Here is a 21,557-nt window from a genome sequence, read left to right on the forward strand (position 1 = left end):
TTATTATTATAGATATATTTTTTGCAGTTTAAATGGTGTACTTTCTGTTGAACAAATAAATTAAGTTTTGATGTTATCTGGTTCAAAAAACGCTTCCTTTAGAGTAGAATTTGCCCTATCCATGTGCAAATAGTTGATGTTGGTCTGCTCCTAAGATACAACTAACCGCTTCATGTTCTTCTTAAAGTACACTAGAGAATCGGGGTCAAACCCGAACTAGCCAGATCCAGATAAGTTGAAAATCAACAAATTTGATTGAAGTAATCTCTCTCAATTTTCTTATGTATGGATACAATTTTCTTCTCAAATGCTTAATGGGTGCGCTTGAGTTCACTCACTTAGTGCTTTCAATTCTCTTCTTAAATTTGGTGTTAATGGGATGGAAATATGATGTTATTCTGATCAATGGGAAGTACAATTTCTTTTTCTATTTATAGATGTAAAATGGTGAGTATGATTAGATGCTTAAACATCCTTTTGTTGAATGTATCTCTTTACATAATCCATCCATTCATTAAGGGTTATGTCCCTTGGGATCACCATTAGATCATAAGAATGCATCTCTTTATTTATGGAAGTCTTCCGAAGAGTTTGTTTGCAAAACATCCGTTCGGGATGTTTTGTGAGAAAGAGAAAGTATCTCTATGCTTCTTTTTAAGATACTGTGTGAGCAAAATTTCCATTAAATTTTACTAGAGGAGACAGAAATAAAGATAAAATACTAGGTCTTATCTATTTAAAGAATCAGTTTATTTGGGAGTTTAAAATAAATTTTTTATATTTAACTAGGGATAAAGATCAAATATGGAATTCTAAAATCTTAAAAATTTAAATTAAATATTTTATTAATAAACCAAACAATTCCCCACATAATTTAAAATTTTGAAAATCAAATAACACATACAAAATGCATGTGAATTAAGAATATTATGCGAGAGGTAAAGGTACCTTGCGGGTTTGATGACATTCTATTTGTAGGATCTATAGTGAACAAAATCTAAAACTTGTGCTCTCAACTTTCACATGCCACACACATAGTTCTGGCTATTGTCGAGTCTATTTGGGTTAATGCTTTTCGGTCTTGCATTAATATCTTGGTTTCATGAGTGCTCTAGAGATAGCCCAATCCCAAAGGTTGGGGCTCCACAACTACACTCACATAGGTGAGTCCTTCAAGGGCGTCTGCAATGGATGAACACCACCATAATTAGCTATGAACCCATTAAGGAGAATTATCCTTCTTCTTACCATTGGTTTAAAAAGCACTTTTATCAGAATGAGACTATAGAATAATTATATCTGAATTATATAATTAATAATTATATAATTAATGTCCTTTAGTCCCATTCACTTTGTTAATTCTATAACTTGCCTTCTCGCAAGTCCTTTAATTAGTGGATGTGTTATATTTCTAGCAGACCTTATATACTCTAATGCTATTACTCCATGTTTGTGAAGGTACCTTAATGTCTCTAGTCGCAGGCATATGTTCCTTTTAGGTTCATTGATGTATCTTTGCTTAGCTTCAACTATAGTCGCTTGATTGTCGTAATGTATGGGCAGAACATAAATTGGCTTCTCCATAAAAGCAATATCTATTAACAGAATTTTAAGCCATTTTGCATATTGACCGGTACTATCAAGTACAATCATCTCAGCTTCTATAGAGGATCTTAAGATACAATTTGCTTGGCTAATTTCCAAGCTCTCATGGCTCCACTGAGTGTAAACACATATCTAGTAGTCGACTTTGAGTCCTCTGAATCAGCAATCCAATTTGGATCACTGTATCATTCTAATATATAATGAATACCACAAAACATAGTGCCTTTTAAATACTATATCAAGTACTTTCAAGTGTTGTGCAATAGGAGAATTAGTATATCTATTAAATCTTTCTACAACATGAGCAATATCTGGTCTAGTGCAATTCATAACATACATCAATGACCAATAATTTATGAGTACTTTAATTGTGCCATTGGTTTACCTTTATTTTTACTCAATTTTACATTATAGTCATAAGGTGTGCTCGAGGGTTTACAATCAAACATATCAAATTTCTTTAACATTTTCTCTATATAATGTGATTGTGTAATAATAATCTTTTGTGGTGATCTTATCAATTTAATTCCTTAAGATTACATCCGCTGGACCTAGATCCTTTATATCAAAATTACTAGATAATAAAGATTATTATTACAAAAATTCTTATTATCTAGTAATTTTGACATGAAAGATGTAGGTTTACTTGATGTACTCTTAGGAATTAAATTGATAAGATCATCATAAGGGATTATTATTAAACAATCACACCATATAGAGAAAATGTTAAAGAAATTTGATAAGTTTGATTGTAAACCCTCAAGCATACCTTATGACCATAGTATAAATTGAGTAAAAATAAAGGTAAACTAGTGGCACAATTAAAGTATTCATAAATTATTAGTTTATTGATGCATGTTATGTATTGCCCCAGACCAAATATTGCTCATGCTATAGGAAAACTCGGTAGATATACTAGTTCTTCCTATGCACAACATTAGAAAGCACTTGATATAATACTTAGATATTTAAAAGGTACGATATTTTATGCTATTCATTATACTTGTTGTTCTATTGTATTAGAAGGATATAGTGATCCAAATATGATTGATGATTTAGAGGACTCAAAGTTTATTACTGGATATGTGTTTACACTCAGTGAAACTACGATAGCTTGGAAATCAGCCAAGCATACTTGTATTTCAAGATCCTCTATGGAAGTTAAGAAGATTGCACTTGATAGTATTGGTCAATATGTAGAATGGCTTAAAAGTCTGTTAATGGATATTTCTCTTATAGAGAAGCCAATTACGATTATGTTCTTATATTGCGACAATCAAATGACTATAGCTAAAGCAAAGCAGAGATACTCCAATGAATCTAAAAGGCACATACTCCTGGGACTAAAAGCATTAGGATACCTTCATAAACATGGAGTAATAGCATTGGAGTACATATCTATATACTCCCAAAGACATGCATTTTCACGAAAAAATGCATCTGATTTGATAGTGATTCTAAGAGACACAACCCTTAATAAATGAATAGATTATATGAAGGGATGCATTCAATGAAAGAATGCTTAAGTATGTAATCATACTCATTCTTTTACATTTATAAATAAGAAAGGGAATCATACTTCCTATCGATCAGAACAACATTCTATTTCCATCTAAATAACATTAAATTAGAGAAAAAAATTGAGAGCACTAAGAGCGGATCATGTCTCTTTCACAGTCCGGGTCGGATCTACTTCTACCCGACCCGCACTAATGGGATGCGCAAGTGCTTACATCACCCACACGCGAAGATCATGTGACCTCTAGACGCATTGCGTAATGGATTTGTAAGCTGACGTGGTTTCAAAATTTAAACCCCAAGATAAAAATCCGAGAGCGGTTCAAGTCTCTTTCACATTCCGGGTTGGATCTGTTTCTATCGGACCCGCACTAATGGGATGCGAAGTGCTTGCATCACTCACACGCGAAGATCACGTGACCTCTAGACGCATTGAGTAACGGATTTGTAAGCTGACGTGGTTTCAAAATTTAAACCCCAAGATAAAAATCTGAGAGCGGTTCAAGTCTCTTTCACATTTCGGGTTGGATCTGGGATGCGCAAGTGCTTGCATCACCCTCACGCGTAGATCACGTGACCCATTCGTATAAAACCGGACCAGCAGGTGCATCCAGGAGACCTTCGCTGTCCCCTCCCTCCGTCCCTTCTCCTCATCCTTTCGCTTGAGATAAAAACCCTAGAAATCGAATCCAAGCTCCACTGCGTCGTTACTCTGTTACGAGGGTATCGTTTGCTCTCGATCTCTCTTTTTCACTCCTATTTTTTTTTTTTTTGTGTTGAATTATGGAACTGTATTTTGATTGCGGAATCGATTCGTGTTCATCTTCTACCTTGTTTTGTATATAGGGTAATTCTCATATAGATTAACCCTTTTCCAAGGTATAATTTTGTTTCTAAATCCTCCGTGCAGTTTGAGGTTCGGATCTGGAATTTGTAGTTATAAGATGGATATTTAATGATATTTTTTGATATTCTGGTGTTCTGGTTCAGTGATGAAGTTGGTTTCATTCAATTTCGTTTTGATTCCTCGAGATTTTGGGACAATTGGATTTGAGATTTCTGTCTGTGTGATAAAAAATAGGTTTTTGATGAGTTCTTGGGCAAAATTAAAATTTTTCCCCTGCAGTTAAGGCAGTGTGGTCGAATTTCTTTTTGTACCTTTTTGTCTTTCGAGGGTTTGGTTTTGGAATTTCTATCCATGTGATAGAAAAAGGGTTTTTGATGAGATTTGTTTGGCAAATTAATTCGCCTCTCTCAAGTTAAGGTGGTGCGGTCAAATATTTTCTTTAATTTTATATTTGGTGTGTTGCTAAGATTTGGATTGGGAATTCATTTCGTGAGTGGACTCAAGAACACATAAGAGACTTCTGCAAAGATTCTTTCAAATATCAGGGTTCAGCCTTTGTGAAGCCAGCATCATCTGAACCTTTTTCCTTCATGTCGAACATGCGTTGGGATTTGGAATACTTTTGATGGGTTTAAGGATTTTTTGGTGATAGTGCTACTCTAGAGTGAATTGGTGTTTGAAAAATATGTTATTGTATATACCAAAGTCCGCCCTACCGGTACCGGTAGGCGTACTGGTCACCTATCGATCCGATATGGTTCGGTTCAATCCGGTACGAACTGGTAGGCTTTTTTTTTTATGTTTTGGTTCTCATGTCCGCACGCGGACGTGCGGGATAAATGCCACAGAGCTTGCGAGCCCGCGTGGGGCAGCGGGGGAACCGCGCGCCCGCGCGGCGGTTCACAGTGTGGGGAACCGCGCACGAGCATGGTTCTCTAGCGTGCAGAATCGCGTGGGGCGGGGAACGCCCGTGGGATAAATGCCACAGAGTAGCATTAATGAGCCCGCGTGCCCACGCGGGTGCGCTGCCCTGCACGGGCGGGGTAACTGCGCGGGCAAGGGAATCGCCCGCGTGGCGGTTCACAGGGCATGGAACCACACGCGGGCACTCTGCTCCGCGCGCGGGGTGCTCTGCCCGAGGAGCGTGTGGCCCTTTCGGCCACGCGCTTTTCCACCGAAAAAAATACGTACCGGTGCACCAGTACTAGCTGGTACACGACCGGTACGCATGCGTACCGGTTGAGATCGGTCCGAGAACAGCTGGAACCGATTTCCACGCTGTTCGGGTACCGGTTCCAGGCCGGACCGGTTTGTACCAAGCTGAATCGGACCAGTACGGTCCGGTTCAGCAGACCATGGTATGTATCGTATTTTCTTCATCTTGCACAAGATTTGGATTTGTAATTCGTATCGGTGTTTTAAAAAATACAGTTTTGATAAATTTTAAGGTGTTTTGGCGCATTGTGTTTTTCTTTCTTTTCTCTGCTTCCTTGGGAAGTTGACATATTGGTTCTGTATGTAGAATGAACACACATACCTTAGCTAGGCGACCTATGAGGAGGTACGCAAGTCGAAGGAAAGCAGTACTGAATATGGACCTTAATGCACCTTCTGCAGAGACTCAGACGAACAGGGGAACTTCTAATCACGTACATTCACAGGCATCTCATGGTGCTTCTGCTTCTACAAACTCTAGACAAGGGTCCCGGATGCCTGCTAATGATGGTTCTCGCAGTTTCCCCATTGATGTTGAGGCAATTGATGATGATGTCCTGATCATATCCTCTTCAAGTGGGTTTCCTCAGGTTTGCTTGTGGTTTTATTTTTATTCTAATTTTTTTTAAAAATGAGATATAAGGTGTTTGGACTTGCACTCATTGGCTTGTGAAATTCTGGCACTCTTCACTTTCCGTTGTGATTGGATCATAGGCATGTCTGAAAACTGTCACATTTTGTTAAAATGAATTTGAAAGTTGAGGCTTTTGTAGTTTCTTTAGATTTGTAGTTGATGAGAGTTGGTAACAAATCCTCATACCCAAGCAGCCCTTTCCTCCCTTATGTGTAAATGAAGATGTTTTACCGGTATGTTGTAAAGATCAATTTTTTTTTAGCTTGCGATCATGCAGTTTCATTCTTCTTGCTAGTAAATTATCTGGAAATCTAAGCTTTTATGTTCTTGTTAATTGATATTCTAACCATGTTTTTAAATGGTTTAGACAAGGCAGTCTAGGAGGAGTCCTGTGATAGTAGTCCTTGATGATGACCTTGAGGATCGTTCAACAAAACCAGGTTCTTGTACATCTCTTGCTGCTATTTTTAGAAAATCAGTTTAATTTCCATTATTGACTAAATATCAGGTTTTATGAAGCAAATCAGGAGGTTTTGTTAATCTAATACTATATGTTGTACAAGTTGAAAATGTTTCGATTGAGCTCGTGGCTTTGTTCACTGGAATAGTTGTTTGCACTGTTTAAATATTGAGCATAATTTGAGAAAAAACTTTGCCTCCATACTTAATTTTATATGCCTATTTTTCATGTTTCAAATGAATCATTTATTACTGTTGTTGAAAGATGCATTTTCCATTTTTGTATTGAGCAATCTCCAAGTTTAGTTCCTCATTTCAAGACTTTGGTTCCCACCTTGTCAGTTGATATCAGTTAGCATGTTGACATTCAAAGACAAATAGGCTTAGAGGTTCGATAGTTTTATTAGATTTATTTTCAACATACTTTTGTTAAATATTAGGCATCTATGTTACCATGAGCAATTGTGAAGTATAATCATTCCTATCATGAATAGGAACTAAAACTGATATGCATTGATTATAATTTCAGTTACATCATTACTCATGCTATTTGGATAGGGAGAAAAGTAATTTTCACAAGTCTCCTGTCTTGGTAAGTAGGAGCCCAAAACTCAACCCTTATACTAAGATCGTGGTTTACTATATAGTTTTTGAAAACATTGTTCAAGTCGAGTTTCTCATATAGTCATGGTTTGCTGTATCGGTCGAGATCGTATTGTACTAGTCCGTAATGTACCATATCAGATGTACCGTACTGGTGCCGAGCTGGTATGCTATCTCATATCGTACCGACACTCGATATGCTATCTTGTACCATATTGCACTGTGTACCAACACTTTAGGATGGTAGTGGTAAGGGGTCCGGTATCGAGACGGTGAACTTTGCACATAATGTCCCCATTTTACAACCCATTTCTTGGTGCTTAATTTTCTTTTGTTGTTTTTGGATGCTACTTTTTAGTTCACATTCTTACAGATCATAATTGTAGTCAGGAAGGTCAAGAATTCAAGTTATTAAGTAGTTAAGAACAAATATAAAGAGAAAATAAAAGGAATCTAAATGTTGCTTTCTTTACCAAGTGAAGAATATGATAAAATGTTAAAAATGATGATATTATCAGGTTTAGGTATGCTGGCATGTTATTCTTTTGCTTGGAGGAACAAGGTGTGAGTATCATTTTACTTTGTGCTACTCATCATGCGTCTTATTTTTATTTTGAGAGATTCAACATATAGTTGGAGACTTGGAGCTACTGACACCACTAAGTAAGCATTTAGCAACACCAACAGTTTCTTAATGGTTTATATGCTTAATTTTTATTTAAAAAGATAAATAAAGAGAACATTTTAATTTTTCAAGAATATCATTTTTCAAGCTGTTCTCTTTCCTTTTTTGCTCTTTTGTTGTTCATATATCTTTCTTTTGCCACCTTGTTGAAGAACATCTAAGAGAGAATTCACATAATTAGCTTTTCCATTTTACAACTCTCTTCCTAGAAATTGATAGGCTTCATTTCAGGTATCTTGAAGTGTTTAAGTAAGGTATGCCAAACCGATACTGAGACCTGTACTGCTCCGCGGGCGGGTTGGTACGGTATTGGTTCGGTATTGTATCGATACACGGTATGCTTGGGCGTGCCAGTTTTGAACCGACATGCCCAATTTTTTTTAAAAGTTTTTCAAGTTTAATTAATTGGTAATTACTTTTTTTTAACTTTTTCAATGATTTTAAGTATAATTTGATATTTTTTTTGATATTTTTTTTGATATTTTTTGATGTCTCTATGATCCAGGTTTAACCTAAGTGATGTATTTTGTTGTTTAAAGTGATGCAAAATATAAAATTATTAGTAAGATGTTGCATGCTACAAGAAACAACATGAAATATCCTAAAATCAACTAGTGAGATAAAAAATATAACATAATACAATCAATTATATATATTTAAAGTACATCATACATATGATATCTAAAATCTCGTCGAGTGGCGATACTTTTCGTAGATATCTGGATTATTAATATAGTTAGGAGGCATATCAGCCCACATCTCTAACTAAGTGGCATTGTAGTCTTGTATGTTCATCTCATAAGGAACGCGCTTTGGATTTTAAGTGCTCTAAGTTTTAAGCACTTTGGAATTTGTCGCTGAAGCTCTAGCTCTGAGTGATACTGATAATACGGCTGTGAATGAGCCATCCAAATAAGCCGACAACAAAATCTGATCTGTAAGATGCTCCAGACTGCGTAGGATAGTAGCCATTGAAAGACGATGCCTTGAACGCACCATATCCATATCCGTATCTATATGGGTCATAGGCTATCTGTGGCTGCGGATAATAGGAGATCCAATATGCAACTCGGAACCTGATGTCTTTGGATCCTACTCCATGTGCGAGGTCATCTGTAGTTGCAACGTGTCCTCTTAAATGATCTTAAGGAGCCCGTCTTCTATGTGTAATGGTATCCTCACGGGCTCTACCAAATCGTATATTGTGGTCCTTATTCTGTGTAGGATGCGTAAACTGGGACTCACCGGTGAATCGAAGACCACACTACGGTCGTGTCTCATAAACGATGGTCTTATATCCTCCACTTTCTTTCTGGCTAACAGATTCATGACCATCAGAACTGTGCTCTTGATCTCCGAATCTAAGTGAACTAGCTCCACCACTCTTCATAAGGGTTGCAGGTTCCTTTTATATTTTTTTTGGTGTGCTGAGTAGCTGCCTGCCTACCCCTTGTGCCCCTTTTTGCCTATTTGCCCTTCGTGCTTCTCTCTGCCTGCTTACTCTTCGTGCCTCTTTCTGTTTGGCTATATTGGGGGGATGGATACTACCCTCCTGACCGAGTCGACTGAGCAGCGTAGTGGTATTGTTTAAGCGTCGCTCGATCATATCTTTGAGCGGATATCTCAGACAAAAAATTATGTGATGACCGACTCTCCAGTGATCCCTGTAGCTATGGCTGATTAGCTGGAAGAATGCGTGGAATATTGTGATCTGCCCATTGTCTTGCATTGATCCTAGCCTCGCTTGCTATGAAACTGGCTAGTCATGGAGGCGATCCTCGCTCATCAAGCTCCGACTCTTGCTGCTGGCTCAGAAGCTGTCTGATCATAAGATCATCCTCATCGTCAACGAAAGCACTATGGATCAAATCGTGTACTTTAGCTCCACTTTCTTCTGAATGCACTTCAGCCTGAACCTCAGATTGTAGTGAACATATACAAGATCGTTGAGGCGCTTCTGTGCCAGACGGTTCCTCTACTTGTTGTGGATGAGGGCGAAGGTGGATAGTTGTGCTCACAACCACTCGAGAAGACCGTCAGGGAGAGGATTCAGATAGCTAGCCGCTAAAGTTTTCTCGCGGACAAATCAAAACGAATCCATAGCTACAAAAACATTAAAGAAAATTACATATAAAATAGTATCATATTAGTAACCATCTAAGTCCAGGTAAATGTCCTCCTAATGTGTAATATACCTAGATTCATACTTTTCTTACAATAGCTGCCGTGATTCTAAAGGTCAAAATATTTTAATCTGTGAAAAAGAACCATGTTGTTATATGTTAATAATTGAAGATACCAATTAACTTATACATGTCATTTAAGTTAATTTACCTCTTCTAGACAGAGGGCAACGACTTTTATATCAAGCTTCATCTTGTAAATCACATTACGCAGAGCGGCCAGAAGTTCGTCATTCATATCGATTCAAGGTATGGTGTACTGAAATTTTGGATTCAGATAGTATGCTACAGATAAAGTTTATTATTGTTTTAGTAAAATTGTACAAGTACAGGAGCAATCTAATTTTTTATATTCTTACTTACCTGCTAGATGCAAGTTCCTACTCATCTGGTAGTCCTACTGCGGCTCAATGATATCGATGTCTCCTAGGCATACATCGGATCCACCTTCTTAATTTGTATCTTGGTCCTCTCCATCATATGATATAAGAAACTTATCTGAAGGTACCTTTTGTTGTCCACGATCTAAAGCACTTTATATAATGGTTGATAGCCTTCATTATCTTTCTCGGCCTATTGCCAGAATGTCTACCTTGTCACCAAGTCCTCGACAGTGCTTTCTTTAGTGCCAGCCCTCGCAAATTTACTTTTCTGCCACTCGAGACTGACAAACATCTGATATAGAGATACTTTCCTCTCAAGAAAGTTATCAAGTGCAACGTAGCTGATAGCAAACTATATCACTCCTAGTCTCAAGATCTCTTTCTATGCATACCTTCTCATCAGTGATAGGACCTATGTATGGTTATAAATAAATCTGGTAATGGTTTGGGCTATCTCTATTATCTGCTGCATTCTACGAATCTTCGTAGTGTCCATCAACATGAGGTCGATATAATATGCAGCACGTGGGGTCCAAAAAATATGTGACCTCCGTTCCATTAAGATCTCTCTGACGATCTTATATTGTGGCCCATTATGATGACCTGCACGACATTCTTCTTTTCTACTTGATTAATCACCGCCTCTATCAACTTAAGGATGTACATGGGGTCGTACACCTGATTGAAAGCATCAATCGACTTATAGAAGAAAGTCTTCGTATCAAAATATGTCAAAAAGTTGATAATGCTCCGCCTGATAAGATCGGTCCAACCATCATATATCACCATCAGTCCATATGTGGGCCACTTGCTCTTGTATGAGACAATCCACTTTGCTAGCTCTTTATTATTGTTAAGAAGCTCACTGTAGATGTCTTTCGATCTTGGAGGATCTACATCGGGATCGGCAGTCTGTATGAAGGAAATGGAAGACCTATAGTACGTATTGTTTGCCACATATGCGATGGCTGAAGGCCAGGGGAGTGGTTTATCTCTGGGCAGAGAAATGGCTTTCCAGGCCAGAAGGATGGAAAATAGGGTAGGGGTAATGGCGGGTAGTGAGCTCTATTGGGTCCTCAGCAGCAACAAGAACCAGGATCCAATAGCTCATCATATATCCTTCTTATCTTTTTTTAGCATTGTGTCAACTCTCTGCTACTTCGAATTTTTACTGGAAGAGGCACATGGATCTAAATCATGGATGGTCGCTTTTGGTGGAATGTTTCTAGATGACTTTTTTTTCTGCCAAAAGCCACTAGCATTATATACAGTATAGCCACCGCCTCTGCTGACGGCCTTTCTAAGGAGATTCTTCTGAACTCTAGATCTGCTCGGTTGCTCGTAGAATCGGAGCCCGACTCATAGTATGAGGGCCCAAATTAAGCCCAATGCCTGGTCACCTCATCCTGCTGTCACTCATCATCTAGGCTCACCTGAATGACAGCCTGAATCTGTGTCTCATCATCTGGAGAGGATGCCTCCTCTGACTCTCTGAAGTGATAGGAAGGTGGCTTTGCTGCTCTGCGGTCCACCGCCTTCTTCTTCTTAGAAACGCTCTTCTTCACTGCTCTAAAATTAGCAAAGATTTCTTCATTAGCTACCGAACCTCCTGTGGGCATTTTCGGTACATATATGCATCGGGGTTACCACCAGCCAAGCGCTGCTTTAACCTGGTTATCCCTCATCTCTTAAACTCTGCATTACACTAGTTGCACTTCCGATGGTGCTAATCTAAGAACATTTGACCACGATCCTAACTAATGTTACGTTCTGCCTCCTTTTTTTATGGTTCTATTTCTGCAGATTTATCAAGTACGTCAGTTAATCAATTATTTAAAAATAGTAAAATTTTGTTACGATGAAGATAATATTTTTTTACTTCAAAAAATATATCTGCTTTATCTAATACGTAATACTATTTATTTATTTATATATTTTTAAATATTTTTAAATCAAAAAATATTTTAAATACCATAAATTCAGAAAAATATATTTTTTACTTCAAAAAATACTTCTGTAATATGTATTACGTTCTACTAATTTTTATAATCTTTGGTATTAATTATATATTTTTAATTATTTTTAAATTAAAAACATTAAAATATAAATATTTTTAAAAAATAATCTCAGCTCAAATCCATGTAGAATCCAATAATGGATGCTATATATATATTTTTAGGTCTGTGGGCATGCATCAAAGGCTTACTTATTTCTTTATTTTTTTCGAATTTTGGCCTAGACCACTGTGTGCATGATTGTATCAAGATTTGAATAAATAAACACCAAATTTAGCTGAAGAGTAGCTTGCATGCCTCTAAATATGCTTCTGATTTTACATTTTTTTTAATTTTAATTTTTAATTTTTAATTTTTTAATTCAAATATATATTTTTAATTTTTAAAAATTATATATAATCTGAAAATTAAAATTTTTTATGTCACAGTGTAGATCATCCATAGATTTACAAAACATCATAAAATCAAGCCAAAATCAAAAATTTTGGCATGATCTCTTTTTATTTTGCAAATTTTGAGCTTTTTTTGGAGCAAAAAACAAGACGAATGAAATAGGCGAGAGGAAGCACACCTTATTTAGGATTGAATCTTTCTTCAATCGTGCTGAATCAGTGTGATTTTCGCCATGAAGGAGAATAGAGGAAAGTGCAGAATAAAATGAATGTTGGAAAGGCCTGAGAAACTTCTCGGGCCTTTCCAATGGCTCTTTATAACAAAAGGAGAGGGGTAGGGGACCGGTTTTGAACCGGCCCGACTCGGTGCGAACCGTTAACCGATTTCGAACAGGCCAGCCGGTTCCAACCAGTTCCGGCCGGTTCGCAATCAGTTCTAGCCGATTCGGGATCAGTTCCTACTGGTTCTGGACCGATCCCGAGTACAATAGGTGAACCGATCCGGTCCTCCACTGGGTTGGCTCGGTATGGGCCGAACCCGGTTCGGCCTGGTTCGGCAAAGGAAATTTCTTAGGTATCCTTTGGTTGCAGAGGGATAAAGGAAAGTTATTTAGATAAGTTTGGAGGAGTAAGACTTATTCCAAGAAATAGGAAATTTGTGTTTGGTTGGATGGATAAATTGGGTGGTTGTTTTGTTATGATCTTGTTTGGCTAGAGGGATAAGTTGAGTGAATAAAGTTTTGTTTTCTATTGTTTGGATAGAATTGCCCTTATAACAGTCATGAAAAAATGGCCAAGCATGGGTTGAAATATCAATAACTTTGTTGTCCCTCTCTTTCTTGGGACCTCGTGTTAAGTCCACTGGTTTGGAATAAAATTTTATTAAAATGAGCTAGAAGAAATCATGTTTACGGTTTTTGTAATGCAAATGAGATCTGATGTCCTTCTCCCCCCTCCGTTGCTAGCATAGCACCAGATTAATATAGGTTGGACATGCATGTAAAAGGGATCTATATTAAAGTTAAATAGAAAATTTGATTTCCATAATATTTTACATTACATACATATAATTAATGAACCACATGCAACGTTGTGAAGACAATTATCAGACCATGTACATATAACTGACGGCTGGTGACAATGGAACATTTGTTGAGAAAATTATACATTCCACTTGTCATAATACATAGACACAATTTTTGATGCATATAATTGATGTCTTGCGACACTAAGATGTCTCCATCATTTGGCCGACCACTCAGTTCTACAAGAAAGAACAAGCTAGGTTGTTGCATGCACAACTATAATAACATACTAAACATCTAATGTAGAAACATATGAATACAGTATCGTCCTCATAAGCTCCACCTTGCACTCCCCTTCCGACTAGATTAGTCATGGTGCATGACTAAGTTGACATCTACGGTCAATAGTAGATGATTAAATCAATCCTCACATTGAAGACAGAGTGGCACAAAACGACAGATATCATCATCTGGTCAGACATGCTGCATACCGGGAATGGATTGCATTATGTGGTGGAAACCTTCAGATGCTACTCTGTCATCATCACCTCACATGAAGGCTTCAACCATGGTCTGCCAAACTGACCTGAACTGGGTGGTTCGGTCTATACCGAATTGAACTGATGCCAAGTTGGAACAATTCATATGCTTATTTTGGTTCTGTTATATTCACCCTCCCCTACCTCATCCACCCTCCCCCTCAATAGATCGATTGAGAGCCTTCGAGGCTCTCTTGATCTCTCCTTCACGCTCTCTCACCTCGCTCAGGGTCTGTTGCTAGTTGTCATTGGTGACGGGCTTCATTTTCTGCTCGGTTGACTCCTCGTCGACATCTCCTCCTGCTCAATGGGCATTCTTGTCCATCTTTGCCTCTGAAGAACCCTAGTCTCTATCTCCTCTTCCACTTCCTCCATCGGGCTTTTCTCTTTTGTGTGATGGCGATGGGTGAATAGATAAGATCAATCTCTCTCTTCTTCTCCCCCTCTCACCAACCTTTCTCCCCTTCTCTTCGACCCCCTAGGGTTAGGGTTAGGATTTTCCCTTCCCTTCCCTCTCTTCCCCTCTCTCTCATCTCTCTCCTTCTCCCTCTCTCTCTTGGTACGCTTCGGAACGTCACAATATGGACCCATACCGTGCCAAACTAGTTGCCAACCAGTATGCCATTTGGTACTAATTCGGCAAAACTTGGCTATGATGTTGGAAATTCAGCCTTCTAGGATTGCAACCTGTTGTTTCGTAAACAACCCATAATTCTACATTTTGCAAATTGTAATAATATTATTGCAAATCAAGAGGATGAAAATCATTGCAAATTTTAAAATGAAGGCTTAGACTATGAAAATTGCATCATCATTAGATCTACATAGGATGCATGCCCTGTTAAGGCCGATTAGTGAATCACGGTGATGCTGGCTACATGCCATCTCTGGAAAAGCCCTTAGAGGTTGGCACATCATCATCACCTTGCCCGTGCAAGTGTAGTGGTTGCCAATTGGCCATCCTATTGCATCCCATTAGAATAATTTGAGCACAAGAACTTGAAAAGTAATACATACATATATGAAAAGAAAAAAGACCAATAGCCAAGCTTGAGTACTATATTATCAATAAAATTGTTTGCAAAAACATCTCACTTCAAACACCAAATTTTGGGGTGAAGAATAGACTGATACCATGACAAATATTATGAGCTTAACCTGGACATTCATTTATGTCCACTAAGCCGCATTGACATACACTGATTTATGCATTTAACATCAACATATGCTGTTAATACTATCAAATTTAATATCACATGCCCTCCCTCATCAGCCTATACATCGTTCAAGGATTAACGCATGATATATAATCACATAAGGCTGCTCCAGGGCCAACTTAGATTCAGACCCAAATAATAAAAATAGAAATATTCAATCCAAACTTGTATTACTAAATTGTTGTAAATAGCATCCTAGAAAAAGTAGAATCACAAATCTAAACTAACAACCAGACCGGTATTACCATCCAACCCACACAAATCCAAAAAATTTTGACTCATTGCATTTGCATGCATCCCTCATTCTTAAATTGGATGCTGAGTCCCATGCAACAGAAAAGTAGGCATCAGCTATGACCATCACAAGCCGATTGAGGATCAATCCATAAACCCTATAACTAACTGAGAACAACCACCAAATGCATGGATCCAACAAGCCATCTCCATAACCATGTTAAATCATGATGCAGATCCATCTAAAAGGGTAAAACATGAAAAACCAATCCATCAACAAGCAACATCCATCCATGGCCCTCATAAAATAGGGTTCGAGCATGTTGGGGGCATAGGATGGTGCCGTCATCCATTGAAAAATTCATACTACAAATCCATTGAAAGAGGAACAACAAACATTATAAGAATCAATTCAAACCCTCCATCATCCATCGATATCCATCACAAAACTCAAGTAGAGCAACTCATGGGCAAGGGAGCCATACTTGGAGGATGGAGGAAATGAAGACTAAACAAAGGCATCCAAGTATGAAGCAGCGCAATGCTCCTTGCCATTGGAGTAGATAGCCTAGTGGTCCTTGATTAACCTACTGAAATAGAAGAAAGGGTGAGGAGAAAGATTTCTCAAACACTAAAGAGGCATTTGAGTGTTGATCTCTAGTAGCTAGATGACGGTAGAGATTGGAAGAGTGGATCAAGTCATCTCCAGCCCATTCGGGCTTGCCAGTAGCTGGAATAAACTCACGCTCTTTTTGATCCTGTGAGAGAGTAGCACTTGTGCGGGGAAAGGGAGAGGAAATTAGGAAAGTGAGAATGGCATCAAAGGGGAGAGGGGCCAATTTGTAATAGGGTGGAATAAGAAGGCCCCACAGAATAGGGTTATGGCATCTGATTGGGGTTTATCCCTTGTCAGGGTATAAGTCTATTCCTTGCCCCCATTAGTAGGAATACCATGGAATAAGTCTCTTACTCCATGGTTATAACCCCTACAAACACACCCTTAATGACAATTAAACAATTAATATGAATTAGGGCTTGTCGCAGTGGTAATACTCCTTTGCTTAGCAATCAGAGATTCTAGGTTCCAGTCGTGGGTGGTGCATTCCCAAGTATTTGAACTTGGATAATTGTGGTGTAGGTGGGTCTCCCTCTTTTTCTCTCAAATAACAATTGAACAACAAATAATATGATTTTTCCTAATAATGGTTGCATTCATATTCAATGCATCCTTAAAAAAAATTCAAATCAATCAATAAAAGAAAGAAAATTTCACCCCCTCCCCCATAAAAACGGAAATAAAATGAAGAATACTGAAGACTCAAAGCTGGTGGTCCAAGATGTGATATTCTATCCTCTTTATCTTAAACTTTGCCCTCCTTGAGATTGCTTGTTTGTCAAGGCTGTGAATGCACTCGTCCTGAACTCTTATTGAGCATACAGTAATAACTATTTGATAGAAACTTGTCAAGCAGGTAGAATATCCCTATAAACAGATGGATATTTCGTAGCGAGTATGCATGTTACATTCGAAAGTGATCATATTTGTTTGATTTTAATTGCTGTAATCAGGTTAGCATCAAGTTTGAGAAATAAAATTTTTAAATCCTATGAAAAATTGTTTAAGAGGTCACACTTCTCTTTTTACTACTGTTTTTGGATGAAATTGAGGGAAAAGAAGAATAAAAGCTTTTTGTAACTTCAAGGAGGAAACTTGAATTTGTTGTCCTTTTCCCTTCTTATGCTTAAATGGTCCCTACTCTTTATCTTTAATGGCACCTTCACGTCCTTCCTCCAAAAGGAACAAATCACAACATATGGTCTAATCAATGGGAAAGCAGAAGAACGACCTGGCCCCAGTTCTTAACTTTTCATTTTTCCTTTCGTCTTCCTCATTTCTTTCTTGCTCTCTACTTCTTTTTTTTCATCTTCTACCTTTTTTGTACTTTTGAGACCAAGTTTCTTTTTTTGCTTCATCATAGAACCTCTTTTGCTACCTTGACAACCATGAGTATGTCCAAACCCAGTCTACACACGTGGCATAATTAATTTCCTATTTGAGGTTTTGTTTTGGTATTCTTTCTTCTTTAGAAAATGTAATTAGTAATAGGAAATCTAGTGTCACAGTGTTTGTCTTCATTGCATTTATGCTTGCTTTTGTGGACTTTCTTACAATTCTGTTTTGTTAATGGCCTGATTAATGCTAAATTTGTTCTCAAAGGTGTCGCTGCAGAGGATTCAGTTTCGACCTTCTCTCTTAATAGCCACGAAAAACGTGTAAGGATTCCACCAAACACTGTGATTATCGATTGTGACGTTTGTTCAGCAGATGGAGACAATCCCAAGGTAATAGTTGCCTATAAATGCTCTAGGTGAATATTTACAGCATTTACACTGCTTAGTTAATCTCCAATGACCTTTCTTTGTTATTAGTTTCTTAGATTTATAATTAGCTGGCTGTAGCTTTTTTAGATCTTTAGAAATTTTATATTCTTTTTGAAGATTGTTTGTAGGACATTATCCTTTCGTAAAGGATTGTACTTTTGTTTTTTGCTTGTTAGAAATTGTTTTGATTTACATCGTACGTTCCTTGGTAACATGTTGCTATCACCAAGTGCTTGTTTTTTGGAGTTATTGTGGAGAAAAAATCATGTACATTGTTGGTTTAGTTCTGAATATTTCACCTTTTATGAAAGTAATTTAAACTAGGTTCCTATCACTCAGTTGTTAGTTTGTTGTCTTTTGAAGCTTTTTATATGAGTAACTTTGAAGTAGACAACTGGCATATTTACCTATACCATCTAACATCGTTAAAAAACAAGCAGCTTAAAATTAAAATGACTGAAATACCCTTATGGGTAGACATGCAAAAAGAAAAATTTATAAGGGTATACATGTAAATAGTAATTTTGCGAGGGTATTCATACAATTCACATATTTAAGAGGTATACACTAAAAAAATTTATTAAAATGATCAATACAGGGCTGAGACTTGCCATATCTTTTATGATTCGAGTGGATCGATAAGTCAGAAAAAGGCTATTGTCAATTTTCTTTGTTTAAGATTTTAACTCAGTCAAGTTGGAATATTAGGTGATCATTTTGGTAATGCTATTTTTCATTTGATTTTGATATAATTATCATTATTGAGTCTACGACATATATATATTCTTCATTATTTTAAAAGATTAAAGCATATTAAATTTAAATTAATTATAGATGTTTAGATCAGTAAAATAGTTTTTGGTGATTTATAAATATTGAGTTGTTGTTTGTTTATCAAGATGAGACTTTCATAAAGGCGACATAATTTATTCTATAAGAGTTGATATTAACATGAGATCATGCAGCATGATCATATTAATCAATTTTTGTTACCCTCTTTAATTAAGAACAATTGAATTCTCTTTAATAGATTTTGATCATTTTTTAATATTTTTTAAAGTCTAGACCCTCTAAATATGCAAAATTGTATGAATACTCTTACAACATTCTAATTGTGTATATACCTATATAAAATTTTCTTTTTGCATGTCTACTTGTAAGAGTATTTCAATCAATTTAAATTTAAACTATTTATTTTTTAACGACATTAGATGGATATGCAAAAAAGAAAGAAAAAGATCGGTATACATGCAAAATAAGTATTTTATGAGATATACATGCAAATAGCAACTTTAATAGGGTATTTATGCAATTTTGCATATTTAGGAGGGTATACATGCAAAATAAGATAATAAATTAGTAATATAATATTTTATAATAATATGATAATATGATATAGTAATATTTTTTTATTATACAGTATAATAATATAGAATAATATAATATATAATAATATAATAATATTATTATTATCATGATATAAAAATATGATAGTATAATATTGTTGTAATATTATATTAATAAATATCATCTTATTATATATTACTATATTTTTATTTATTATTGATTATTTTATTAAAATATCAAAATAAATAATTTATAAATTAAGCATACTATATAATAATAGTTTTGATAATATAGGCTGGTAGGCAATTGAAAGCACTGGGCAATGACCTTTATTATCATTTATTGATATTAAAAGCACTTTTTAGTTTGGTTAACAAATAGATGCTAAACTTTCGCGGCACTTCAAAAATAGCAAACAACTTTTTACTAAAAGTTCTACTAACGAAACTCTACAGAGAAAAGCTTTACTACCTACAATGCCCAATTGGGCCAAATCACTTCATATGACATAAAAATTTGAAAATTTCAGTAGTTAAAATACTTTTTACATTATATTTTTGTTGTAATTTTCCATTGATCTGCTATTAATTTTATATTGTATATTTTTATTTTTATTTGTGTTCTAGTTCATAAGCAGCTTGGTAGTGCATTATTTTGTGTACAAAATATCATGGGTTTATGTCCTTTAATTTTAATTTTATTTTTTATTAACATTATTTTAATAATTTATATTCATATATTTATATTATTTCTTACAAGCATTGCATGTGCTTGTTTTCTAGTACAAAGCGTATATTACTTGACCTCAATCAAGTTTAATGTAGTAAATGAGAAATTGATGATTGGTGGCAATATGTTTGTCCAACTTGAAGACTTGAGGACAGACATAGATTTTAGGTGGAACTTTAAGTTGAAGGTAGAGAGGGTTGGAGATTATAGGTGAAGGTGGGTGAGTGGGATTGGACAAAGAGTGGATTTGAAAGAGGAAGAGAGGTGTGGACTGTGGTTTTGGGGGAGATGTGTTGGACTTCAAAGAGAGAATCGAAATTATTAGGAATGTGAGGGCATGAGATTGGAGATTGTGCACAAAGAGAAAGGGAGAGGAGGGCAAGAATCACAGAGATACTAGAGAGAGTTCAACGTATGGAATATTCCTATGTTATTGCTGAAATTTGTCTTTTTTCCCAATATGTAATAGATTAGGGCAAGATACCCAATGAATCAATGGAATATTGACAGATTGCTGTCTAGGACTACTTCCATGATAGCCCTCTTGTTGGAGGTGCTACTGCTTCTGTAGTTTCGATATCTTATTCTACTTGCATGCTGAGTTTCCTTCTGTTCCTCCCTCTACTGAGATTTGTTGAAATTTCATTCACATGATGATTGTTAATAGTTACAAATTCTGCGTATAGATCTTTAAACATTTTTTTATTGCATATATTTGCAGTTAGATTTGCTTGCATAATTTATTATTAAAATTCATCTCCATAGTCACTTAAACATTTAATCTCTAATAAAAATTCTATAATTTGTGATTGCAGAGAAAGAGAGTGGTTAGTTCTCGTGTAGAGCCCGAAAAGGTGGTACCAAACAAAGTGACCTGCACCTGTCCTGTTTGCTTGGACACAATGACTGAGCCATGCTCAACAATTTGTGGCCATGTTTTCTGTCAAAGATGCATCAAAGCTTCTATTCAAGCGCAAAAGAAATGCCCCACATGTAGGAGGAAACTTACCATTAACAAATTCCATAGGGTTTACCTTCCAACCACCACCAACTAGATTTACTGTGTTGGATTTGGTGATTTTCTCCTTTACAATTCTTGTGTTGGAGTTCAAAAATGACCATTTTTTATTCAACATTTTGTATAGTTCTCTAATTATATGTATGTGTATTAGTTTTTCTATTTAGTCTGACATGAATTATTGCAAGTAATATATTTACCTAGCTTTGGGCTTCTGTGATGCATGTAAAATTCTGTGGGGCATGTGAAATTTTATCATCATATTAACTAATCATAGGTGTATGTGAAGCATGTGAGACTTCAGCATTAACAATAATTTGGTGGAGATTTAACTAATCATAGGTTCTAGATGCAAACAGCGAAAAAAAACCACTTTGGCAATTTGATTGTAAAAGGTTATTCTGATTACAGTAAAAGGGATGATATTTTAAGAGTAGCAACCTGGTGTTGGATAAGTTGAATGGTTCATGATGGTGCTCGTGGTGGTGTATACTTAGCCAAGGGTATGCCCTGTCTTTTGCAGTCTC

The 21,557-nt window shown here is 36.4% G+C and overlaps 1 protein-coding gene across 1 annotated transcript; it reads left to right on the plus strand.

The window, feature by feature from the left end:
- Positions 1 to 3,703: 3,703 nt before the first annotated feature.
- On the plus strand, positions 3,704 to 21,245 carry LOC103721480 (uncharacterized). The gene is made up of 5 exons (XM_008811721.6): positions 3,704 to 3,846; positions 5,493 to 5,775; positions 6,187 to 6,259; positions 17,773 to 17,897; positions 20,828 to 21,245. The coding sequence occupies exons 2-5, from the start codon at positions 5,494 to 5,496 to the stop codon at positions 21,065 to 21,067; spliced, it is 720 nt and encodes a 239-aa protein (XP_008809943.3). The 5' UTR covers positions 3,704 to 3,846; position 5,493; the 3' UTR covers positions 21,068 to 21,245.
- The last annotated feature ends 312 nt before the right edge of the window (positions 21,246 to 21,557 follow it).

This window comes from Phoenix dactylifera, chromosome 13 (genome assembly GCF_051530095.1).
Source record: "Phoenix dactylifera cultivar Ajwa chromosome 13, Ajwa_hap1_PhDact_Kaust_v1.1, whole genome shotgun sequence".
Classification (NCBI taxonomy): Eukaryota; Viridiplantae; Streptophyta; class Magnoliopsida; order Arecales; family Arecaceae; genus Phoenix; species Phoenix dactylifera.